Below are 23,684 nucleotides of genomic sequence, written 5' to 3' on the forward strand. Positions count from 1 at the left end.
CATAGGCCTGCTTCAATACGTGTACACATTCTAATACTACGCTGCCCTCAAAAAAGGCGCGTGGGAGGGAGGGAGGAGAAACACTGTACCACTACTGTTGAGATCGCAAATCAGTAAAAAAGCTTAATATTCCTGCGGAAACACAACAGCCACAGCCAACACTAGCCAGCAAGCAATGCTCCGGCTTCCAGGCTCCACCTCTTTAATGCTATGAGCAGAACAGTACTTGTAATGCAAAGCACACAACCAAACAACGGGGACACTGTTACCGAGCATTAACTCTAAGGCAGCAAAAGATACAATAATCCGTAGTGTACATTTTTATTATGCTCCGAAAAACGTACACAGATGAACATACGACAGCAGGCTTTGCCTGCTACCCGATGGATGTATGCAATTTCCTGGAAATTGACAAGGTACTCTCGGCTCCTGTCACAACTCTAAACTCGGACCACCAATGTTGCATATATATGCAACCATAACACTACCAAACAACCAAAACACTCTTAACGAACACCATAGTACAACACTTGCACCCGAACACAGTCATGCAGACGCAATGGAGAAAATCACCGGAGCATTTGATTACCTAACCAGCTGAAATTCAACACAACGGTGACTGTGCCAAATGTTCGTGCCCTACTCAATTTCAAACAGCATTTTTTCTTTTTTTTGCAGGCTGAAGGGGAGTAGTGGGAGTAAAATAACAAGAATGGAGGTTAGACACATTATAAGAGCATTTTCAATGCGGCTACCACTGTGCAACAACGCTACAATTTGACGTGATTATGGGAAGTGAACAATATTAACAAGGCTGCAGTGATGATTGGAAGATGTGTGCTGTACGCCAGACCGGTACGGATGAGAAGGATGCAGTCCCCTCGTTTGAAGCAAGTGTTGCGGGTGCCTCTTACAACAAAAACCAGGTTCTTTTTTCCTCGAGCATGTGACAAATACTCAAGGGTCACAACAATAACAAAACAAGGGGATGAAAGAATGAACTGGAAAAAAAAAAAAAAAAAACAAGGAGGGAAAAAAACAGAGTCCACGAAAAGAGGCACACGCTGAGCTCTCCAGGTCCCCATCACTTGATGTCCCTGATGTGGTTCTTCAAGTACTTCATCATTGCAAACATGCGCACACGCTTCTGGCCTGCAGTGCAAACAAAGACAAGGGACAGGTGAAAAGCACAGGACTTGCCAAGAAACGTAATACACACTAGAAAATTTCGCTGTTGTTCTGAACAGAGGGTCATGAAAGCTTCAGAAAAGAAAGTACGGCACACCATTACAGTATCTCAATGGATTAGCAGTACCTAAACAATGCACACAACCACTGTTAGATTTTTCATTGAAACAAATACCTCTGGATTTCTTAACCTCATCACAAGATCAGACAACCACAAACTATCAAACACTTTGTGGTTTATCAGGTATAATGTAAGTTTTTGAAGAGTGTTGTTTTTCTTGATTACGAAGCTCAAATCTGCTACTTAATGTGCTTAATATAGATTTAAGAGGGCTACAGAATAATTTAGACCATGAGGTCCAAAGTATCCTGTACACTTTTTGAAGTATTCCTGGTATTCTCACTGTTACTTCCTCAATGGTAGCCATGTGCTCGCAGCACGGAGTGTGCGTGTGCGTGTGAGTGCGTGTGTACACGTGGGCATGAGCTCACAGTGAGCTGTGAAAAATGGGCGACAGAAAGGTGCAGCGCTAGAAAACAGTAGCTGCTCGCCCAGCCGCAAGCTGAGAGTGCCCCTGTTTGCTAATAGTACTGCCCGAAACGATGGATCAGCAGCGTGTGCATGCGCAGACAGGCCGCTACTGGCAGAAGGTCCAATACGCGCACATCTGATTGGCCTCAACTTGGCCGCACAGAAGAAAAAAATAAGGCACCCAATAATTCGCACATTGCATTTAAAGTCACGTGATAACCACTACCGCACCCCTGAAACTAGCGAGCCGCGGTTGCGAGTTATTTCTATTTGAACGTTGTGCAGATAAGCGGGTGTGGTGTGGATGATTGGATAACCAACTGTCCTTCCTACCGCTACACCGGAATTTTCTGTACCAAGATGTTTTGCCGATACGCAAGTGCCTTTCGCATTGCAAACGAATGAGGTAGGGCAGGTAAGGTGCAAAAAAAGAAAAGAAAAGGGGAGGGGGGCTTGCGTTCTGATCACATTGCCCAGACGATACCAGCTGGGCTTCTGCCCTATGACATCCGTCCTTCCAAATGTGAAGAAATGGTAAACTGAATGCGAACCCTCAAAACAACAACAAAAAATTAAGTTCAAGCCACGTCCACAGTTTCTGAACAATTGTGCTTCAGCAGCTGTTGTGAGAAAAGACGACGAAATGAACATAGTGCCAGTGTTCTTGAGTGACGTTTCTTTCAGTGATGGAGAACAAAGAAACCTTGAGACGTAGGTTGCAATTTAGCTTATTCGCGCACTTTTTTGGTTATAGTGCAGTAGCACTTATAGTGCGGATTTTTGCAGCTCCCTCAACATATGACATAAGCAGTCTACACAGTAAGCTGGAAACAACTCAAAATGACTGCAAAGCAGACAGAAAACAGGGACTTGAAAACAACCATGCGATAGCTGTAGGAAGGCATTGTGCTATGGCAATTAAATGACAGGAAGTAAAATGAGTCAATGCATCTGTAACGATCGTTACACACCACTGTATTAAATCCCTTAAAAAAAAAAAAAAAAAAAAAGAAACCACTTCACGCTGATTCTACCGCATACACGAGGTAACAAAAAGTCAACACATGCCCACACTCATAACCGTTTTGTACAATGCAAATCAACACACACCAACAAATTATGGATCTTGTAGTACGTAGTATGTTGGTGTTTATGGCCTAAGGGTGTCTATGTCCAAGAGCACGAAATCTATTTAAAATTGTCTGTCTGTACCTTATGTGGGTAAAACATACTGAAATAAATGTGAAGTAGATAATTCGTATTTGGGTGCAGAGGGCACTTATTTTAACATAAGATGGTCATAAGCAAACTCGTAGACTAACCACCGTCTGAGTTTGACGACTGTTCTCATCAACGTACAGAAAGTACTGTATAAAGCAGAATATAGGTCTGAGCTTTTTTTACCGAAAAATTTGCCAAGAAGTCACCCCTCGGCCCCTAGCGGTCCCTGGCATAATTTTGGTTATCATCTGGCAACCGGGCAGCCCATCGAGCCCATCTAAACCGCAAAAGCAACATCGCCCCCACCATCAACTGTACGCTCTGTGTTTTGTTTCTTACAATAAATGTTTGTCCCCCCCCCCACCCCCCTCTCTCTCTTCAGCTTCTCTTGCTGTCAGTGAACATGTGCTTGCTATTTTCTTCTTGCTCAAAATGAGTTAAGGCACTTGGTGCCGGTTCACCGCAGCATTTAAAAGAAAAGTTATGGAGCATGCCAAAGCCAACGGCAGGCAGCATGTCTGCGTTGCGGCAGTTCGACGTCACCAAAAAAAGCGTACGCTACTGGCGTAAGCTGAAGGAGCAACTCTCGGTATGCAAAGCTCAGAAGAGCTCGTTTCGTGAGTGCTGCTCTGTGCACCTGGAACTTTAAGTACAAGGTGGCGACTTTCGTTCGTGAGCATTGTGCGACACCTCTACGAATGGATACCCCAAAAACGCTTGCTGGCTGCCTGTGCACACTGGCTCCCACTACGGTCTGCACACGAGTGTCCCATGCTTTGCGCTCGCTTCATGATGACATGGTCTTGTGAGTGTTTAAGAACTGCTGTACAAGCAATACCTTGGACTGCACCGAGGACAACTTGCTGTATGGACAATAGCCAGCCAGAAGCAGTCATCCAACGAAATTTCGGACAGGCCTAAATAATCTAAAACGAGACAAGTTATAGGCTCAATAAAACGGTGCTGTGTACCTAACCATTTTTTCTGCCTTATTCGGCTACAAGGTTCCGCATTACACAGTAACCAAGTCCCACCCAACCTTTTGGAGCTGCCCCGTCCGCAACACAGCCAGATTCCCTTACTTTCCTCCTTAAAGGAACACTAAAGGCTGAATGAATGACAGTTTAACTGAAACATCATACATTTCGAATCTCTCGGTTTTTGTTCGACGAGCAATGATGCATTATTTGCTGAAAAATAAGCAAACAAAGCTGGCTTTTTTCGCTTCCCTTTGATTTTTTTTCATGACATAGACATGTCACAAACTAGGAGCCAGGCACCGGTGCGGTCTAGGCGCTCTCACGACGGCTGCGGTAGCTTTTACGTCTGCAAGCCATGGCCGACGCCGACAACGTTCCTTTGACCGAGAAGGCTGGCTTTCCCTAAGCAAGAAATGCTTTTCACCGCTCCACCGGCCGTTGTGCCGGCCTACACTGGACACGCAGACTTCACGCCGGCCACAAACGAAGCAGCGACAAGCGCCGTTTCAAATGTTGCGCAAGAGCTGCTACCCAGCTCGTAGCTCAAGCGGGAGCCTTCATCTCACCTGCTCTGGCGATCATGTCCGTCTCATATTCTCATCTCCCGCGACGCGCCAAACTGGCATGAAATACACTCCCTTCCCGCAGCTGTCTCAAGTTGTCTTTGTGGCCGAAGCTCCGCTCGGCCCAAACATAACAAGGGTACAGTGAACTATTCTAGCTCACGGTAACAAGAGTAGAGCTATGCACGCAAGATTTATGGATTATTTTTAAACAGCAGCTCAAAGCGAACGGAAGAGCACAAGTTCGCATCAGTCGGATAACGCCCCGCAGCAAGCACCCCAACTTTTCACAAGCGATAAGGTTCGAACCGGGCGTGGCACGCTTTACCGTTTGTAACATTCGCGCGCAGAGAACGGATAAGAAGCTCAGGCGGGTCGCTTAAACACCTGCAGTGCATCTTCTTCCTTTCGCCGCTTCCCGTTGGAGATATTGCTCGGGCATTCACCGTGGTAGGTTATTGATTTTGCTAATTGCACACATTGCGCACCAATGCTTTTCCAAAATGAAACTGAAAGCATGATGGCTGAAAAATGTGAGGGAAGCAGCCTGTCTCGCAGTGTATAAAATCTGTTGTCTGCATTTTTTAAATGATGTCAGCTCGCGGAAAGCTTTGATTCACTTTATTTCACGTGCTCAACCACTTCGGAACTGTTTATCTTAGGAAAAACATTTATAGATGTTTCTCCAATGAGCTCTCGCTGTGCACAAATATTGCGACGTCACAAACCGTAGTACCGAAAGTGTGGGAAGCGTTGGCACTCGTTTTCACGTTTCTGGTATTTTCTGCCCTATTAAACAACTGCGAGTTCGGATTCCCGACACCTTAATCTATCAATACAGGCCAACTTGTTTCCACCCTTTAGTGTCCCTTTAGGGACAGCCTACCACTAAACTGTGCCTCGTAATTACATAGTGGTCTACCTTCCAACCTGGCATCAAAGCAGCCTAACAACAGTGCTACTCCAGTGGAAAGAATAAAAAATGGCCAACTAATGTACTGGCAAAACATATAGATTGCATTGAGTTTGCTACCAATCCCTTTCGAAGGCTCGATGGTGCAAACGGCGACAGGGCTAGCTGCCTTGCTTTAAGCTTCTTGCTTTTAAAGACAATCAGTGTTACCAATCCCTTTCAAAGGCTCGATGGTGCAAACGGCAGCAGGGCTAGCTGCCTTGCTTTAAGGGCACAGGGTAAGCCCTATACTTCCCATGCATTTTTGGCCCTTTTGAGGTACATTTTTCTCTAAATCTAATAAAGGTATCTACATAACGTATATATCATTTTCTTTCAAATTTTGTGCTCTTTTAACTGTACTAGAATTATGAACATCCTTAAAAATTTCAGTTTTTTATAATTTTTTGTCTGTTATTACATAAAATTTGGCAATATTTTAGCATTTAAAATTGTGTAACAAAAAAACTGTTGCGTGCATACTTTTAATTCTAGTACAGCAGGTGTGAAACGTTATGTAGATGACAGGGGAAAAAAATCAGCTCGTTATCGTGAACGATATAGGAAATAATGGTACCTATGTAAGAAAAAACATTGTTTCGAGATAATTGAGTTTAAAGTAAAAAAAGAGGTTAAAAGCAATACTTTTTTGCCAAAAATACCACTGGAGCCATTTATTTAAAAAGCACCAGCTTCATAATCACTGCCAAAGTCATTTTTTTGCTTTTCACCCAGTGGTCTGTCCTTCCTTGACTATTTTGTGCACCATCATACAGATCTGCTCACAAAGTATTTTGCTTGTGGTCAACCTCTTTAAGCCACTTAATGGTGGTGTTGCTTCCAGGTTTTGGTCTGAATTATTTCAAAATGCTGGCTCATGCGTTGCTTCATCATTTAATAAAAGAACAGCATCCAATGTTACAATCATTAGAGTGTGAAGCCCAAAAAAGATGTTTTTTTGTTCGCAGCTTCGAAGGGCAAATGTGGAAAAAACGTGCAACAGGGTATTGGGATTGCCCTCACTGAAAAATCAGCTCTGCAATGGTTGCTATGCAATTTCTTAATACAGCTGGTTCCAGAAAAGCATTTTGATCTGAAACTGGAAGTTTCAGATCAAACCCTGAGAACATTCTCAAGAGGATGTGGGCACTTACTACTTGCTTACGGGAAAACTGCGTTTTAGCGAGAAATAAGACTTTTTAAGGCACGTGTGAATATGGAAAATGTGCACAAGGAATTGAACTTCCCTAATTGCGAAGAAAAACAAAAAGTCATTTTTTCAAAATTTCGCCTTACCCTGTGCCCTTAAGCTTCTTGCTTTTAAAGACAATCAGTGTTAGATTTTGAACGTGATTGTGTAAGGTGCATCTTAATTTGAACACTTGTTCTTAAAAAAAAAAAAAAAGCTGCACATTAGAGTTGTATAAATATGGCAAGTGGAATGATGACATGCTACCGTGTAAGTCAGAATATATATCGAGATTTTTTACCAAAATGTTTGCCGAAAAGTCACTCCTCGACCTATATACCAGTCATTGGCATATTATTTGTCATCTGCAGGCAGCCCATAGAGCCCATCCAAACTGCAAAGGCACCATTGCGACCAACGTCAATCGGACGCGCTGCCATTTTTTTAATTGCTTCTCTCGCTGCCAGTGAGCGTGTGGCTGATAATTTCTTCTCGCTCAAGATACGTTCACGCACTGGGTGCCAGTTAACCACAGCATTTAAAATACACGCCATACAGCATGCCCAAGCCAACGGCAACACGCCCGACTTCCGCCAGTTGAGCGTCCCCGAAAAGAGTTCCCGCTACTGGCGTAAGCTGAAGGAGCATCTCTCGGTATGCAACCCTCGGAAGACCTCGTTTCTTGGGCGCCGCGCTGTGCTGAAAAACAACGTAGTGACTTCCCTCCGCGAGCGTTGTGCGGCCTCTCTATGAAATGGATGGGTGGCGATAACCCCAAGACACCTGGCCACCTGCACGGACCGGCTCTTGCAACGTTCGTCACATGGGTGTCCCATGCTTGGCGCTCGCTCCGGGATGACATGGTCTTGTGAGTGTTTAAAGGAGTGCTCCAGAAGCGATTCCCTGGCCTACACCGAGGACAAATTGCTGTGTGGGAGACAGCCATACAGCAGCAGTTGTCCGAAGCGGTTGTCTGCTGTTTTACCAGACGGCTCTAATGAACAACTTTAGAAAAAACAAATGCTTATAGCTTCAATAAAATGACGTGTACCTAACCTTTTTTTCCATTTTTTGGCCGCAAGGTAAGGGGTCAACCTATATTCCTACTTATACGGTAGTTTCTTGAATGTATCTGCAGATATGACGTGGAAATTCCAATGCCTGAAATTTGTTGTGGAACTGGGTACATGTGTTGGGAAGCAATGCTTGGGAGTACAACAATGTCTTCTAAACTCGAGTAGGCTTGAGCAGACATAACACCATATCACAGCACCTGTGGCTCGACAATTATCCAATGCTGCCTTTCACAAAGACTACCCAGAGAAATTACACAAGACTTACAAAACGATATAGATAAGTTAAGAACTAGCATTTCTTAGTTTGAACCTAAATTAAAAAAAAAAAAAAAGAAAAAAAAAAACTTGCTCACAATGTTTTTCTTTTCACCTTTGCTTTGGTACTGTTCATGTCCCGATGTGGACATTCCGGCCATGTAATACTGCCCAGCAAAAATGTGCTTAGCTTGGCTGTCTTTTTTTATGGGTTTGCAGAGCTACAAAATCATTTTGGTATTTTCTTGCAATGCCACACTGCAGGGAAAAAAGCCACCTGAAAGTTTCCCTTCAAACTGAATTTGCATCCACCTTGCACACGTTTATTCCACAAACTTCATATCGTTACTGTAACGAAATGATGCCGACGTCATGACCTGAACTCAGCTATGGATATATATATATATATATATATATATATATATATATATATATATATATACAGAAAGATAGGGCAGCAGTCTACAACGCCAAAGGAGGCATAGGGGTGTGGTTAGGCTCTTTTCTTTTTCACTACGGTTAATGAAGTAAACATTTTTGTTAATATGCAGAAGAAAGAAAGAAAGAAAAACACGCACCCAGAGTGGGGACCGAACCCACGCCTTTCGATTACATGTCGAATGCCTTACCAATTCGGCTATCTGGGCGACTGTGTTCTCCTTCACTTTCTGGACTATTTATATTTACTAGAAGTGTATCTGACGCTTGAGGGTGGTAGCCAGCGCCACACACACACACACACACACACATATATATATATATATATATATATATATATATATATATATTCTTGTCCTATATTCGGTAGTTTCCTGTATGTGCAGTTATCTACTTAACACCCACAGGCCTGCGACATTGTCACAGTTTACAGGTAAACTCGACACACATTGAATAACAGGCACTGCGCCTGGTAGACAACAGCTATGTTCAGGCGAATGTTCTGTAAAACGCGAGATACCCCTGCACTTTCCAGATTGGAAACAGCAGGTACGCTCACCATGTGAGAGCACCCATCATGCACAGGAATAATGAAGCCTTCAAAATAGAAAGCAGCAGGTGAGAATAACTGGAAAATGCTACATTATATTTCTCAATCTAGCATACCAGTGGCGCGTGCCATCTTTGGTTACGAGTAATGCATCAGAGCTTGCCAGGCAGTGTTGTGCATGTGTACTTCGTTCCTCAATGATGAATCACAACCAAACAACATGGGGCACATTTTTCTCTGTAATTATTGTGGACTGTGCAGCATCTCCTCCCAGGAGATTCATGGCACCAATCGCGGTCTATTTTCAGTGCACGTGAAGCTGATCACAAGCTTTGACCTCGTGTGTCACGGGGTTGCTAGCCAGGCAACCAACTCATGCTGCTAACTACCCCGTGCAAGGAAGTACAGTGAATTTTACTTCACAAGCAAAGTTATGCCCCAATCATGATTGGAAAAAACTGAGTAGCCACCTTGCCATGACAACTGATGGAACTAACATGCAGGAGCCAGATGGCCAAGCTGTGGAGAGTTCCCACATGGGCCAACAGATGCCGGTAGCAAGCTGGAGTGCCCCTTCGTAAATGACAGACTTAACTACAGTTCAGGTGCTTTCGTGTGAACGCAATTCTACCTGCTTGCAATAAGACTGTCCACTCAGGCACAGCAGCCAGAACACGCAAAACAAAACGGGCAAATGTACCACCAAGAAATCCAAGGTCCAAGAAACCCAAACGCCGCACTCTTCACTTTAGGCTAATTATACGAAAGCAAAGGCAACTCCATGCTCTGCAGCTAGCTGTGAGCTTGAAAAAACTGAAAATAAAATGTTTGCCCCACATTTTTGGGCTGCGTGCATGATGGCTGTCAAGTCTCATAGCGCAATTCGACTCTCGAGGTGCAAGGCAGCACGGATAAACGAGCCTGGCTCCGATATTCGGGCGCAGCATATTTGCTTTCTAAAGTAACATTACACCACCAGCAGTAATAAAGAGTACTTTAAAAAATACTTACCAAAAACCTTCAACAGCTGAGGGTCACAGATAGCAAACTGCTTGTTTGTTGGGTCCTGGAAGGCAAGTGAAGGAGTCAGAACAGAGCAGCATGGAAAGTGGGCACTGGTGCTCCAGCAACAAAGCCAGCACAGAAATCATGACAATGATTTTATTTTAGTGGCGCAAGGCCGACCATGGGCAAAGAGTGCCAGAGAAATCAACAGCAGAGGGAACTGAAAGAACAGCTTACGAAAAGGTCTCGTTCGCGAACCACCGACCACATCTTTTTCACCACCGCGCTGCGTGGCATCTGTGCAGGAAATAACACTTGTTTGTGCATCTGACAAAGCTCCCATTATGAGGCTTTACATGAAGAGCATGAAGAGCTGGGCGTGACACTAGCTGACAGTGCGTACAAATGTGGGCCTGGCATGGGAACCATTGGGATAGATGGAATGTAACATCAAAAGTTGGGGGCATATATCTCCACTTTTTTACTGCATGTCCACAAGAATGTCACCATCATGCTGTGCACACAGCGCATGCAGCATAAATTTTCTGCTTTTTTTATGACATTTAAAAACAAGGCATTATTAGCTCGCAGCAGAGCATTTGAGGAACCCTGTGGGTCATGCAACGTTCACAATTAGGTACGTCTTAGGGAGGGAAAAATGGAAGAAGGGGGGGGGGGGCTAGCATTAATAAATGTGGCTTGGTTCTTGAATTGCCATTTTAAAAATCTTAATGACTGCAAAATACCATATTTTCTTGATTCGAAACACGCACTTTTAAAGTTTTTATAAAGTTGACATTTTAGGGTGATGCATCGAATCTAAGAGCACCACTTCCAACTAAAAATATCGGGGACTTGGGAGCGCGGGGGGGGGGGGGGTTTGCAGCAAATTGAGGGAATGTGGCACTTTTACTGCTCAGCTCATTTAAACAGGCTCTGTCGTGCCCGTTCTGTTAGCTATACTTGAAGAATCAAGTCACAAAGAGTTAAAATGAATATTACCTGATCAGCACCAACAACAGCGGCCAACTCCGGTGACAGCGCACAGTTCCGGGAGTACGCAGTCTCTGTAGAAGAAAAGAAATGAACTATGAAGGGCAAACTCATGAGCGCGATCTACATACAATACAAAGAAATCAAGCACAGAATGGCCAGAAAAAGCCCGAAGACACCTAAGCACTTCTGATGATGTAGTGGATGTGACAGCATTTGTGAGCACATGAGCGCTCCTGCATGTTCAGAGCAGAGTGGAGCAGAAACAGCCACAGCACCACTGCATGAGGCAGCAGCGGGAGTTTGTTTGATTTCTCAGGCGCACTATGCAGCTATGAGGCATAAGCTCCTTTTCGCCCTTTTATTTCTGAGGCACAAGCTACAGAGCCACATGACACGTTGCAGCAAATTGGAATTTAAAAATATGTTTAGCGCAAAAAACCACAGACAGTACACAAGAAAGGAGATGGGACAGGCGCTGTCCCATCTCCTTTTTTGTGTACTGTCTTTGGTTTTTTGCACTAAACATATTTTTAAGAATCATGAACCAACTAGCCCCCCAACAAGTTTTGTTAAATTGGAATTTATCTCTTGCACTCAGCGGATGCTGGCTGTTCTGCTTAATACACCATGCAATGCCTTTGCATCACAGCTTCCTTTCCACACACCATCCTGGGGTTTCTCAAAAAAGCAAAATAGGCAATGGTTTGCCGTTTTAATAGACTGAACCTGCCATGCACCAAAAAAAGAAGAAAGAAAGAAAGAAAACACCTGTGAAAAATACAGGACTCCTTTGACGTTTGCCTATTGAAATGCAATCATCATTACATGTACTCAATGCCAATTTTGAATGCGAGCCATCTGCCATTGTGAAAGCATCCATGGGACCACCTTCAAACCCTGGTTAAGTCAATTACTGAACTGGTACCTGCTTTAACCTCGCTGCCTTCCACCACTTGAGATGCCCTTTTATAGAAAAGCTGCTAGTGGTACGTTGGTAAAAAAAATGCCACACCGTCACCGTCCATTTAACCGAAAACAAATTCGGCCAGCCATCCTCCTCAATGTGCTCTTGACGTTAGTAATGTGCGAGTGACACTGCACTGTCCCTTGCGATGCGCTATTAGCCCAAGGGCACTGTTAGCAGAGAAATTCGAATGAGGTGGTGATGGCACTGCAGGAGGATCTCCGCTCTGGCAGCGTTCATTCACGCACACGGTGAAAGGGGACTGTAGCAGAGACAGTGTTTGCAGACCACACTGGTCACCAAACTCACTGAAGCACTTTAGTTGATAATATAGCATAAAAAGGATGGGGGCCTCCATGAAACGCCACTGCCAGTTTTTTTCAGACATGCAGGCGATTACAAATAATAAAAACCTTACAACAAAACAGGTGAGCCTATGAAACCCTGCTGCCTCCACTTCCAAGGATCGCATCGTTTGTACCTCTCGAACAAAGCCTGCAACCTCCACATCAAAACAGTGGGCCGTAGGGAAGCTGTAACACCGGGGCCACAAGCTGTGCCTTCCTGGAAGCCTCAACAAAGATTTCTCTGCTGCACGAATATCACTTGAGGAGAGATTGTGATTTCTCTTCTCAAAAAGAGAAGACTGTCGTTAGTAGTAGCAGTATGTTTGTGTTTGTTGGCGCAAGGGTATCTACGACCAAAGAGTGCCAAGACTTTTAGGCGGTCTTTCGAAGTCAGGTTCAGGCATAAAATATTTAGGAGATGAATGTGGTACTGCCTTAAAGAAAGAAAGTGACTGTATATATGGGTGTAGAAGGCCCGTAGACTAAAACATGAAGATGCTCATAATGGCGGATAAGAGAGGATTATGGCTGAGACGTGACATCGCCTGAAGCCTCAGAGCACGATGCGCTAGGGGCTCCCTGCGCACACAAAAGAATCGTCAGGACCTCCCTCAAGGGTGAGAGGGTCTCAAGTCACGCCCTATACGATATGAGTTTTAAGAAGTTGATATCCGCAAGACAGGTTATAACACATTTGTAAGTGAATATTGGTTCATCTCCTAGGAAAAAGTGAAGGGTGTAGTGGAATTTTCTATGTGTCGATTTTAAAGAAGTGTCGTTTTCTCGCGGCACTGCCAGATGTGCACTCAATTAAAGACTGTCATTAGTCAGAAGCACGATGACCATCACTGTATTTTACAAGTTTTCCATCGAACTGTTGAGATACTGTGATCAATGATCTTTTTTATCATTACCCATGGCACACTGCCCCCATACAGCCTTTTAATTCCAAAATTTTCTCACAAACAATTTGATGCAATTTTGCGATCATTTACAGCAATGTTGCCTGTATAATGTTGCCTGCCGCATAAGCCAAAAATGGCCAGACAGCCACGTCCCTGTTGCTCTCTCCTGCCCTCTCACATGCTCTAACCTTCACGTGCATTCGTGTGTCAGGCAGTCACCCTTTAGGTAGCATCGCTTTGTGTAAACTGTAAACAATTTGCAGGGTTAGTTCAGCACTTCGAAGTGACACTCCCACACGCCCACGTTTTCTCAGTGTCTGCCTGTACAGCTGCGTGTCAGGCTTGATGGGTGACATAAGGTGGAACACCCGCTTCTGTGCGCCACACCATGTATAAGCGCACGAACTAGGCATCCCTACTGTTCCTAATGGAAAGCAGGTAATAGAAAAAGCAATCACCGTTCGCAAGTGAGACTGAAATTCGTCACTTCTACAAACAATGCAATCGTTTCCATAACATATCCGCAGATAAAAGTCCAAAACCTTCCAAAAAAAATGCACAAAAACAGGAAAGCATCTTTGGCTGTACCAGGCTTGTCAACAGAAGGAGAACTGGAGAGTTGCACCTTCATCTACTCTCCCCACAGCGACAAAGGTCCTGTCAAAGATGTGGTGTCGTGCTACCTGTAAACGTCTCTGGCCTAGTGGAAAATTGCTCCTTACACTCAGCACCGCCATGTCAGCACCATCCATGTGGACAGGGCCCTCAATGCTAATCCCATTTAAAGTAGGGGTGTGCGAATACTCGAATACGAATCGAATAGTACCTCCACAAATAATTCAATTTGCAAATCGAATATCTACTATTCGATTTTTCGAATAGTCGAGTGGAGTTTCCGAACGTTCCCTGGCTTTGCGAAAGCGAGAGATGTCGGCGCACGTTAACGCACTACTGCTACACCATCTACTTGGCAAGTTTCATCCTAATCGCGCTTTCGACGAGCGCGCCTTGCAGAGGCCGTAAATTTTATCCCGCTGCACGGAGTAATCTGCGATTGCGTCGATAAGATCTTTTTTCGAGCCGTCGCTGTCGACCATGGAGGATTCTTTCCTCCATGCCGTCGGCTCTGGCCGCCATTTTGAGTCGTGCGACCGGATGTTTGCATGTTAGGGCAGCTTCCGATAAAGACCGCCGCCGTTTTGACAGCGCTTCCGTTAATTTAAAATGAAAAGCGGTTCTGGCTGTTTTTAATGCAGTTGGTGTATAGTTACTGCGTGTTTACTTGTTTTTTAGACCACAGTGGATAGCGCTGGCTTGTCCACGGTGACTGTAGCGCGAGCTTTCCTTCCGCTACGTATTATTCACGCTTCACGCTGCTTATGTGCTTCCAAAGAAGTGCCTTATCGTGGTCCATGATTGCTTTCGCGTCAAGTGCTCGCTTCTGAGTTACGAGGCTCTGAATAGTTGTTGCCGATTGCAGTACAGCAACTCCAGTGCAAGTCGTTTTTCCCCCCACATGCATCATGTCCGGTCCGGATTCCTGGAGTACCGTCAATGCGAGTTGAAAAGTGCATTCTCCAGGTTGAAAAAGAATGTCATGTCTCCCGAACATGCGAAGTAGCTTCTGTTTTTGCCCAAAAACCTATAAAAAATTGAGGCCTGTAAAAAAAAATTGATATTCGATATTTGCTTCGATATTCGGCTTTTTTTCCGAATTCGATTCGATATTCGATTCGAAAGTTACAATTCGGCATTCGCACACCCCTAATTTAAAGTGTTCTGCCACCTTTCAAACCTCACTATGTATGCGTACAATGCAGCACAGCAATCGTGCTTTTGTGCAACCAAAAAGTGGCTTTAATCCCAAGTGCATAAAACTGGGTCAGTCAGATGTTTGGCCACTTTCAGGATGACAAGCATGAGTAAAATAAGCAGGAGCTGTCTCGCAGCATTTCTTCCCTGGGTGCATGTAGCAAAGCTGCAATCTTTAGGCATGTGGCCTTTGTTTAATCCACAGCTGCAAGAGCCAATAAAGAACAACATGAGGGATTTATGAGAGCCATGAAGAACATGTTTCTAATGGATATATTATCATCATCCTCAGCAGCAGCCTATTTATGTGGAAGAGACCACCACCAATTCGCACAAGAACATTTTAGTTTACCCCCTTCCCTCTTTCTGTGATCGTGTAGGTTCCGAGGCAGTATCGACGAGTGACAGAGCCACGACCATATTCCATCTGAGTTCACCAAGTTTTCACAGACTAATTCCCACAACCTGCCACACACACGACTATGTCGAAGCTAAAAATGAACTGACCGAGCTCCAGGAACACAGAATGATGATGGCAATGTTTGCCCTGTGAGCCTTGAGGAATTTGGGAACTGCAGAAATATCCCCCTTCTATGCGAGATGGCTGCAAAGCTTCGGGTTTTTTTTTTTGCTTTGTGTTTTTGCCACTCGGCATATGAGAAGAGGTTTAAAGATATGGGGACCACGTCTTGTTTCTATGTCTTACTTAAGAGCTAGTAGGCCGGCGCCGGCGGCAGGGCTGCCACCATCACCGCCAAAGGCACACCGAGTCTTGAAGGCCCCACCGACGGGGCTGCCGCCGTCAGCGGCAAGAGCACGCCGAGTCTCACGGGCTCTCGTGCGAAACGTGATGAGGCCTCCTTTGCCGGCCCGCGTGCCGGCCTGCCCTTTAAGCCCGCGAGCACCCTCCTTCTCCCTGGGGGACCCTTCTCTCCCGAAATGCACAAAACTGCACGCGGGGCCTTCCCCAAGGCCTTTTTTTCCACGCTTGGTCGAACCGCCCAGTCACAACCAAGAACACTCCGTTCCCCGACCACGAGGCAACACGAGTCTCCCCTCAGGAGACAAACCGAGACGGCGGCCTACAACGGCTTATAGAGCTCGTGAGAACTCCATCCTCCGTCCACGCTCGGGACAGCCACTCCCTTGTACCTAGTGTACATTTGACCGACTGTGGAGTAAAGTGCGCTTCATCGACTTTGCCTGCCTCCGCGCTCATCTTTGGCCCCTTCCAGTGAGTCAATTGGACCCACAGCGGCGTCCACGCGACGCCACATGGTGGATTGCGGCTCTGGTGCTGGTGTTCTGGCTGACTAGCCCAGTGATACAGCCCATTTATAGCCGCAAACCCCACAAAGAAAAAAAGAGAGAAGAAAGTAGGAAAGCCAGAGAAAGAGAGGAAAGTTTGAAAGCGAGAGAGAAGGGCTGCAAAAGGCACAGACAGTCACGAAACACAAGCTTTCAAGTCTGCAGATATGCATGAAGTCCTGTTATGTGCAGAAAGTCCATCACCGACCTGCTGTATCTATCTTTTCAACCGCTAACAGCTAGGTTGAATGTTGCCACAGATATGCAACTTTCTGCCTTGTATTGATGAACTGTCCAAAACAAAGTGATATGGCACATTTGTGAATTGAAGGGCTCTGTTTCATGTTCTAATTGTGTTAATTTACTTGTGTACGCCAACCCCACCTCCCACTGCAAGGGGTCCCCCATCAGTTCCACCGGTCGAACGGGGTCCCCGCAAAATCAATGGCTAGGACCCTCGCCCCTATACCTAAACCTAAACCCAATCCAAAACTAATTTAAACATAACCTAACCTAATCTGACCAAACCTAACCAGGCTTTTTTTCGATTTCACCACATTCAAAACAGCCTAATGCAATAGAACGACCTGCAAACAGATTTTCCCTGCAGGATTAAAGCCTCAACCACTGACTTCCAACCTCTCCTGTCTTGTGATGCGACCCAAATCCATTCTCTGCCCTCTCAGTTCTCGTTTCATGTATCCATCAAATTGTCTCCCCTCCAGCCTAGTCCCATCTCTTGGCAGCCGCTCTGTTTCCTCCTACCCCTAAGCACTACTCCCATCGTCCTTCCTTCCATGGCTCCAGTATTCCTTCCAGGTGTTTAGTAATGTGCCACAAGTCATGACCAGAACTGCGCATTGGTTGTGTACCATTCTTTTCCATGACAGAGGTAGCCTACTGTTCAGTATTTGAGAGCGCTTGCCTCTGACAGCACCCGAAGCCATACCTATATAATGCTGGATATCTGTCGTGGTTTTTTAGATGAGCACCAACAACTTGTCCAAGATGCTTATATTCCTGCACCTTTTCACGAATTTTCAATACCTAGGCTCAAAGTGATGCTTTCTGCGAGTCTGTTTGACATTACAATTTCTTCCGATTTATTTTTATCCCTACAACAGAGCTTTCCAAGTAAAACTCCTGAAGCATCCGTCACATCTTCTCCAGACTGGCAGAACATAACAAGGAGGCAATCCAGACAGCACTCTTCACCGAGATTTTTGATAAAATTCACATTTTACCAAATTCACTTCTTATTGGATATGTTGCTCAAACGGGGGCCGGTGAGGCCTTCCGTAAAACCCAATCTGGAATTTATACGCCAAATTTTAGCAGAAATGCACCGAGCAGGCACTACTGTGTGACGTACATCCTTCCAACTTTTCCTCATTGTGCTTGCTACGCAATTAACTTATTTGCACACCAAACAGTGTAAAAAAGCCAGCCAACTGTGTCATACAACTGGCATGTAGGCGAATTTATCCCTCACACGAGCTGATCAAGTGATGCTGCCACTTTACACTGGTTGGATGGCTACCGATCAAGGGCCAAACTGTGGCGTCCTTTCACTTTACTCTTTCGCTACCGCCGGAAAATTGACTAATTTTAGGGATCCAAGAAAACATTTTTTTTCCTGCTAAAAAATTGGTTAGGCACTAATCGCAGGAACACAAAATGCAGATTATTTAACGGCCTTTCCAGTAACACCAGTTTTTTAAAGGTTTTCATATATCATAGTTGTGAAAAAAAATATCAAAATCAAAATTTTTGTCAAGTTGTCGAAAAAAATTATAAAAAAGGAGTTGTTTATCAAACCACCGGTAGTAGAAAAAAACTAGAATATACATTTTGTAGGGAAACATTTCAAAAACACGCCCTAGAAAAAATGTCGACTTGCACGGAACAGTTTGTCAGATATAAAAATAAAATGTTAGCATGCACGGTGCTCGTGTCATGCGGTGAAGCCCAACCTCCAATTCAAAATGTGCAATTTCGGGTGGTTTCCTGGAATAAACCTGGCGGTTTGTCATTATCAGAGGCACCAATTTGCCCCCACACATCGTAAAAACATCATGTCAATGGCTGACTTTTCATGTACAGCGAGCACAATATTTGGGACTAGCACGCGATGCGGAAAAAAACATGCATGAAGTTGAAAACGGAACGCCGTGGCTGATGCTTGTTGTTGTTCACGATCAGTTATCTCTCAAAACATAAAGCTGAGCTTTATTATCATCATCTTACTCGCAATTGTAGCCTTGCTCGCAAAAATGAGGTACGATGAGCTAGAATCGTGCCCTGCGATCTTTGGCCGAGTAGCAGTTGCGTGATGAAAAAGATCAGCACAACGAGCCTCCTCTATTGCAGCGCCACCTAACATTTTTCAAATGAATCAGTACAAAAACTTATCGAAGACTCCATCCGAATAGACAGTTCAACTAAGCAGCAACATTAGACACCCGGATATACCCTCGCATGGAAACGAAACTGGAAGTCGAACAGCTGGCAGTGTAAGGCCGGTTTGAAGCGCTGTCCTCGGCGGAACAGATATCTGGCGACTGGGTGTGATCTTTTGACTTGCATCTGAAGTTCTTATCGCAGAAATCGGGTTAGGGTGGGGGAAATCGGGAGCGCCGTGCTTTGTTCGAGGATCAGTCGCGGACGCTCCAGGCACCATGGCAGGTAGCCTTGAAGTTGGGTAACTGCGTAGTAGCGCTAAATATGAATTTCGCGATGCAGAAACGAAACCGAAACTGTTGTAAACTGTTTGCGAATGGTCCTGGGGTAAGTAGAACTACCACAGTACTTAAAACAACGGGCGCAAAGGCAATAAAACTGCCTAAAATCATAAAGTAGCTTTGCAACCAGGCACTGCTTGACATTTTCAGCTGATTTCTGGGAATATTACTGTCAGAGCGCGAACCTGACGATCGAAAATCGTTTGCTAGTTCCCCATTCACGCCCTGATAGCAAAAAACAAGCGCTGGTGCAGAGTAATTACGAGTTGCACGCATTCTTCGTTGGTAGCAGTGACGCGCGATGACCACGCCCCTTTTCCCCACCCAGGTGATTCAAAAGCGTGTCAAAAATCCCGTTTCCGTAGCAAAAATGAAAACAAAACTGATTTTGAAAGGCCATTTTCTGATCTAACTCCGAACAGCTTTACTTGTTCGAGAAACCCCTGGAACGCTATGAAAAGGCGCTCCCAAAAGTATCGATCAAATTGATCGATTTTGATAGGCGCAGTTACGGTAGCGAAAGAGTTAACTGGCTGGCCAGTTACTCTGCCGCATATACAGGTGCACACATGCAGACACACAGGAGACGACATTAACAGATCATTCCACACCAGCTTCTTTACCTACAGGCCTACTGTGGGCTCGTTTTTCCTCTACTGTATTACACGCCATAGCATCAAAGAAATGGGGGCCACTTGCCTCGCTTGGCTCCCGGTTCTTTAGGAGCCTTCTTGGCCTTTGCTGGCTCCTTCTTGGGGGGCTGGAGGAGGAGAGGGAGAGAGAGAGAGAGAGGACCAACCCTGCAGTTCCCACCGACTCGCATATCAAACAGGCATACTCAAAGGCAGATTTTTTTTTTTTTAGCTTCTCCGACCTTTTTAGAGCCACCTTTTATAGTTTTTTTTTGTTGCAAAAAGTATCAGCATCACTGCATTCCCTAAAGAAGCGAAAATAGAACGCAATACAGTTAAAGCTGGATATAACGAAGTTGACAAAAATTCACAATTTCTCGTTACATGCAGATTTCGGGTTAAGCCTTGCATGAACGAAACGGAAAGTGCGTGATTTGTGCCTGCTGCTGTCACACGAACTTTGACATTATAGGGCGCTCCAAAGGGGCGAGGTCACTTACCCCCATATCCACTAACGTAATTTAAGTATCACTTCTGCTTTTTGACACCTTTCGGTGCCTCAATGTGTTTCAAGCACCAAACGTATGGTGGAAAGGTGCCCTTCTGCAAACCTGATGCTCTTTTCCGCACTCAAAGTTGTTCAGAGGGTGCTAGCTGGGACACTACTGTACCAGGTGGCAACGTTCTTTTTCACCGGCGGAGACGGAACTTAAAAACTTGCGAATTTGTCTTCAAAAGACAAAGCGTTCCGTTTTCTAGCAGCAGAACTCATCACCAACGAACCCACCCCAGATAGCAGTGGAGACGTGTGACTACACACCAAAAGGCATGCCTAGCACCTGACCGACACCACAATCACACGTGGAAATGCACGGTAGTTTGCGGTGTGGGCGAAATTTGCTAAATTAGTGCACTTCTCCAGCCAATTTTTTAGAAAAAGTAAAAAAAACAACGACTCATCAGTGTAGCGAATTCATTACATCCAGGTTACCCGTCGCACGCCTTCGTTACATGGAGGTCGCAACACATGGGCTTAAATGGGGATGGCAATTGGGAATTGAAAAACTTCGTTACATCCTGAGATCAGGGGTGAGACAGCTGAATCAGATTTGGGAGCAGTTTTTGGAGCAGCGAAATCTCGATTTTGGAGCAGAAGAACCTTGATTTGGAGCAGAATGATGACATTTATTATGTCACCTTAGGAGCCTAAAAACCAAATTTTTGGCAACTCGGGGGAAGGGGGGGGGGGATTGCACTTTTTAATGGGTTTTGAACGTACATAACACTGAAACAGCCTTTCAATAAAGTTTTTTTCTACTAAGGAGCGAACTGCACTACCTTTTTACAAGCCATTTATAAATTCTTAGGCTCTATGCATAGATAGCATGGCGTGCCGTTGAAAACATCGAATAAAAAAACTAAGCAATCGTAAGGCATTTTCATGATCATGTGAATCCTGAAATATTATATTTGTAATCCCAGACTCTGCTTTACACACAATTATAGAGGCATGGCAAAAGTTGCGCAAAGCGAGATGACAATCTTCGCACCCCACCAGCCTATTTCAATCCCCAAGGTGCGTATTCACTTCGGTCGCAATTTGAATAACGCTGGTATAGTTTAGCCACCTCCCTCTTGGCATTAAATTTCACTTCAGATAGATAAACCATTATTATCGGCCACTATCGGCAGTGGCCATTATCGGCCACTGCTAGAACATTTTGCGGCGATGTAGCCTGCGCCGTCCCATTTCCGCCACTCGCAAGCTCGCTGTCAAAGGCAGCAATAACTCAGCGTTTTATTATAACACCGCAATGAGTCCGAAATTTCCCTTCAAGCACGCACTGCGCCTCTCACTCGAGGCCGAAACACGGCGAATTCGCGAGCCCCATATTGTTTTTGATGAACGCGACCCCGTTCTTTGAGTCACGCAACTTCCCTCGACAGATCAAACGACTAAATGAAAACCCAGCTACCCACATAACCAAAACCACAGTAGAAATCGGCGAAGAGCACTCTGCCTGAACCACGAGCAACGGCTTCGCCCGACGGCCATGTTTTCCAATTTTCACCACACCAAGATGGCGGCGCCCAGTAATGTCGTTTCGGAGATACGGCCCTCCGAAAATTGCTGTTTTTTTCATCAATTTTCACCAGTAGTTTGTCGCCTGAGTACACATACGTATTTTTTTCTACAGGACCTTGCAGTTGTTTTTCATGGGAAAACTTAAAAAACCCGACATGGTGACCTTCAAAAAAACTATCTTGGGGACAATTTTATGCGGGTTTTTTATTGAATGATCAATCAATTAAACCTTTAGGAACGGGATCATCGTGGGGGTGCTGGAAAATTATGCCGTCAGTAAGCGTTTTCCCCCACCGAAACTGGCGGGAGCGTTAAAATCCTTGGCTCTCAGACTGTTTTGGAGCAGTTTGGCGCAATTTTTGCAATTATCAAGCTTTTGGAGCAGCCTGGCGCAGGAAAGCAGATTTGTATCAAAAGTGCGCAATATGCGCAGCTGTCTCACCCCTGTGAGATTCATTACACCCAAGTTTAACTGTATCTATCAACAGAGCCATGCGACTAGGTACCAGCATTCTAATTATGTGGCACTTATTTTTGTACTCCAAATGCACCTGAAGGCTGCAGAAGCACGCCGCCCAGGAAGTACCAGCTAACTGATCACCCACAAATATTAGGCCCGCCCCTTTCAGCGTGTGCCCCTGAATTTACACCTGACAAGTATTGCTAACGTGGAACAGAGTTGTCGGCAGGGCATGAAATACAAGCCTGCCACTCGGGCGCAGTGGGATTGATTCTGGAGGCACACTGCACATGCTTCCACAAAAGTAGAGCAAAACTGAATGAAACGCGGCTGCAGGTTGCTTAATTGGAGGGGTTGAAATGCACCTACAAGGCATGTGCGCACCACCAAGAGGGCCTTCCAGCATTTAAACACTCAGTTTCCTTTCCCTCATTCATAATCACGCACAAATGCTTTGCACGAATGCTTTACAAGGTAGCCCACTGTTACAGGAAACACATGATCCTGTAACCTGCATTTTATCTGATCCCACCCAAACAACCCACAAACAATATTTTTCAAAACCTTTTTGCCACAAATTGGGGCCATCTATCACACCACTATCTTGTTTTTCTTTTTTCAAAACCGAAACCACTTCTCCTATGGCTGTCAAGTGTAGGAGGCATGACAGTTAGAGGAAATGAGCTGATTGTTTGATTGATTGTGGAGTTTAACGCGCCTAAGCTAAACCTGAAATATGAAGCGTGACGTTACATACACTTTGTTTTATACACCTTCTCCATCTCAATATCCTAGATAAACTTGTAATGTGCAACACCTGCTAAATGAGAGATTCCAGAGGCCATACATTACCCAAATTGACTGTCATAACACAGTAGCAACCAATACATTTATTACATTTATACCTGTGCCATACAAGCATCAAAAATGACATTAAGTGCTTAATGCCTTAAATTTTAATGTAATTTGTTGCTGAAAACAAAAATCTTACACCACTATTTGTTTAAAAAGTTTCACACAACTCATTCGTCTTTAGTTCCCATACTCTCAAACGCAATAGGCGTGGAGCAAAAACAAACAAAACTCTCAAACCCGGAGCGTCGATGTGGAAACATTGCCACGGCAAATCAATTTTTTGTCCCCTGTTGGCAACCTGCACTTGGCTGTTTTCGACATTTCCCTGTTTTCACCAACATTTTGGCCTTGCATCTGCGTCCAATATTCCTAAATTAGCAAATACAAGTCACAGTTTTCCGAAAATGCCACGGAAACAGGTGAAATGCTAGGTTTCCCATGAATAGCCATATAGTGGTGTCACTTCCAATACTTCCAATTCGGAAGTGGCTGGCAAGTGCCACTCATGCAACTCCTTGGAAAATGATATTTACTATTGTAATTAAAACATTTAAAACCCTGCCACATTTTTACCAGCATCTGAGATTTATAAAGTACAATTGTATATAATTTCATTTGATTCCTCAATG

At 44.7% G+C, this 23,684-nt stretch overlaps 1 protein-coding gene across 1 annotated transcript in view; it reads right to left on the reverse strand.

Annotated features, from left to right (window-relative positions):
* Positions 1-305: 305 nt before the first annotated feature.
* Positions 306-23,684, reverse strand: part of LOC144156011 (uncharacterized) — a 38,506-nt gene continuing 15,127 nt past the window's right edge. Inside the window, exons 5-9 of the mRNA XM_077687771.1 lie at positions 19,722-19,782; positions 10,952-11,016; positions 10,187-10,246; positions 9,956-10,010; positions 306-1,152 (exon numbers count right to left, since the gene is read on the reverse strand). Of these exons, the coding sequence (XP_077543897.1) occupies positions 1,085-1,152; positions 9,956-10,010; positions 10,187-10,246; positions 10,952-11,016; positions 19,722-19,782 (309 nt within the window). The 3' untranslated portion in view covers positions 306-1,084. The remainder of the gene's footprint in view (positions 1,153-9,955; positions 10,011-10,186; positions 10,247-10,951; positions 11,017-19,721; positions 19,783-23,684) is intronic.

The sequence above is a fragment of the Haemaphysalis longicornis genome, unplaced genomic scaffold (assembly GCF_048455015.1).
Source record: "Haemaphysalis longicornis isolate Haplotype H1 unplaced genomic scaffold, Haemaphysalis longicornis Haplotype H1 scaffold_1, whole genome shotgun sequence".
In the NCBI taxonomy this organism is placed as follows: domain Eukaryota; kingdom Metazoa; phylum Arthropoda; class Arachnida; order Ixodida; family Ixodidae; genus Haemaphysalis; species Haemaphysalis longicornis.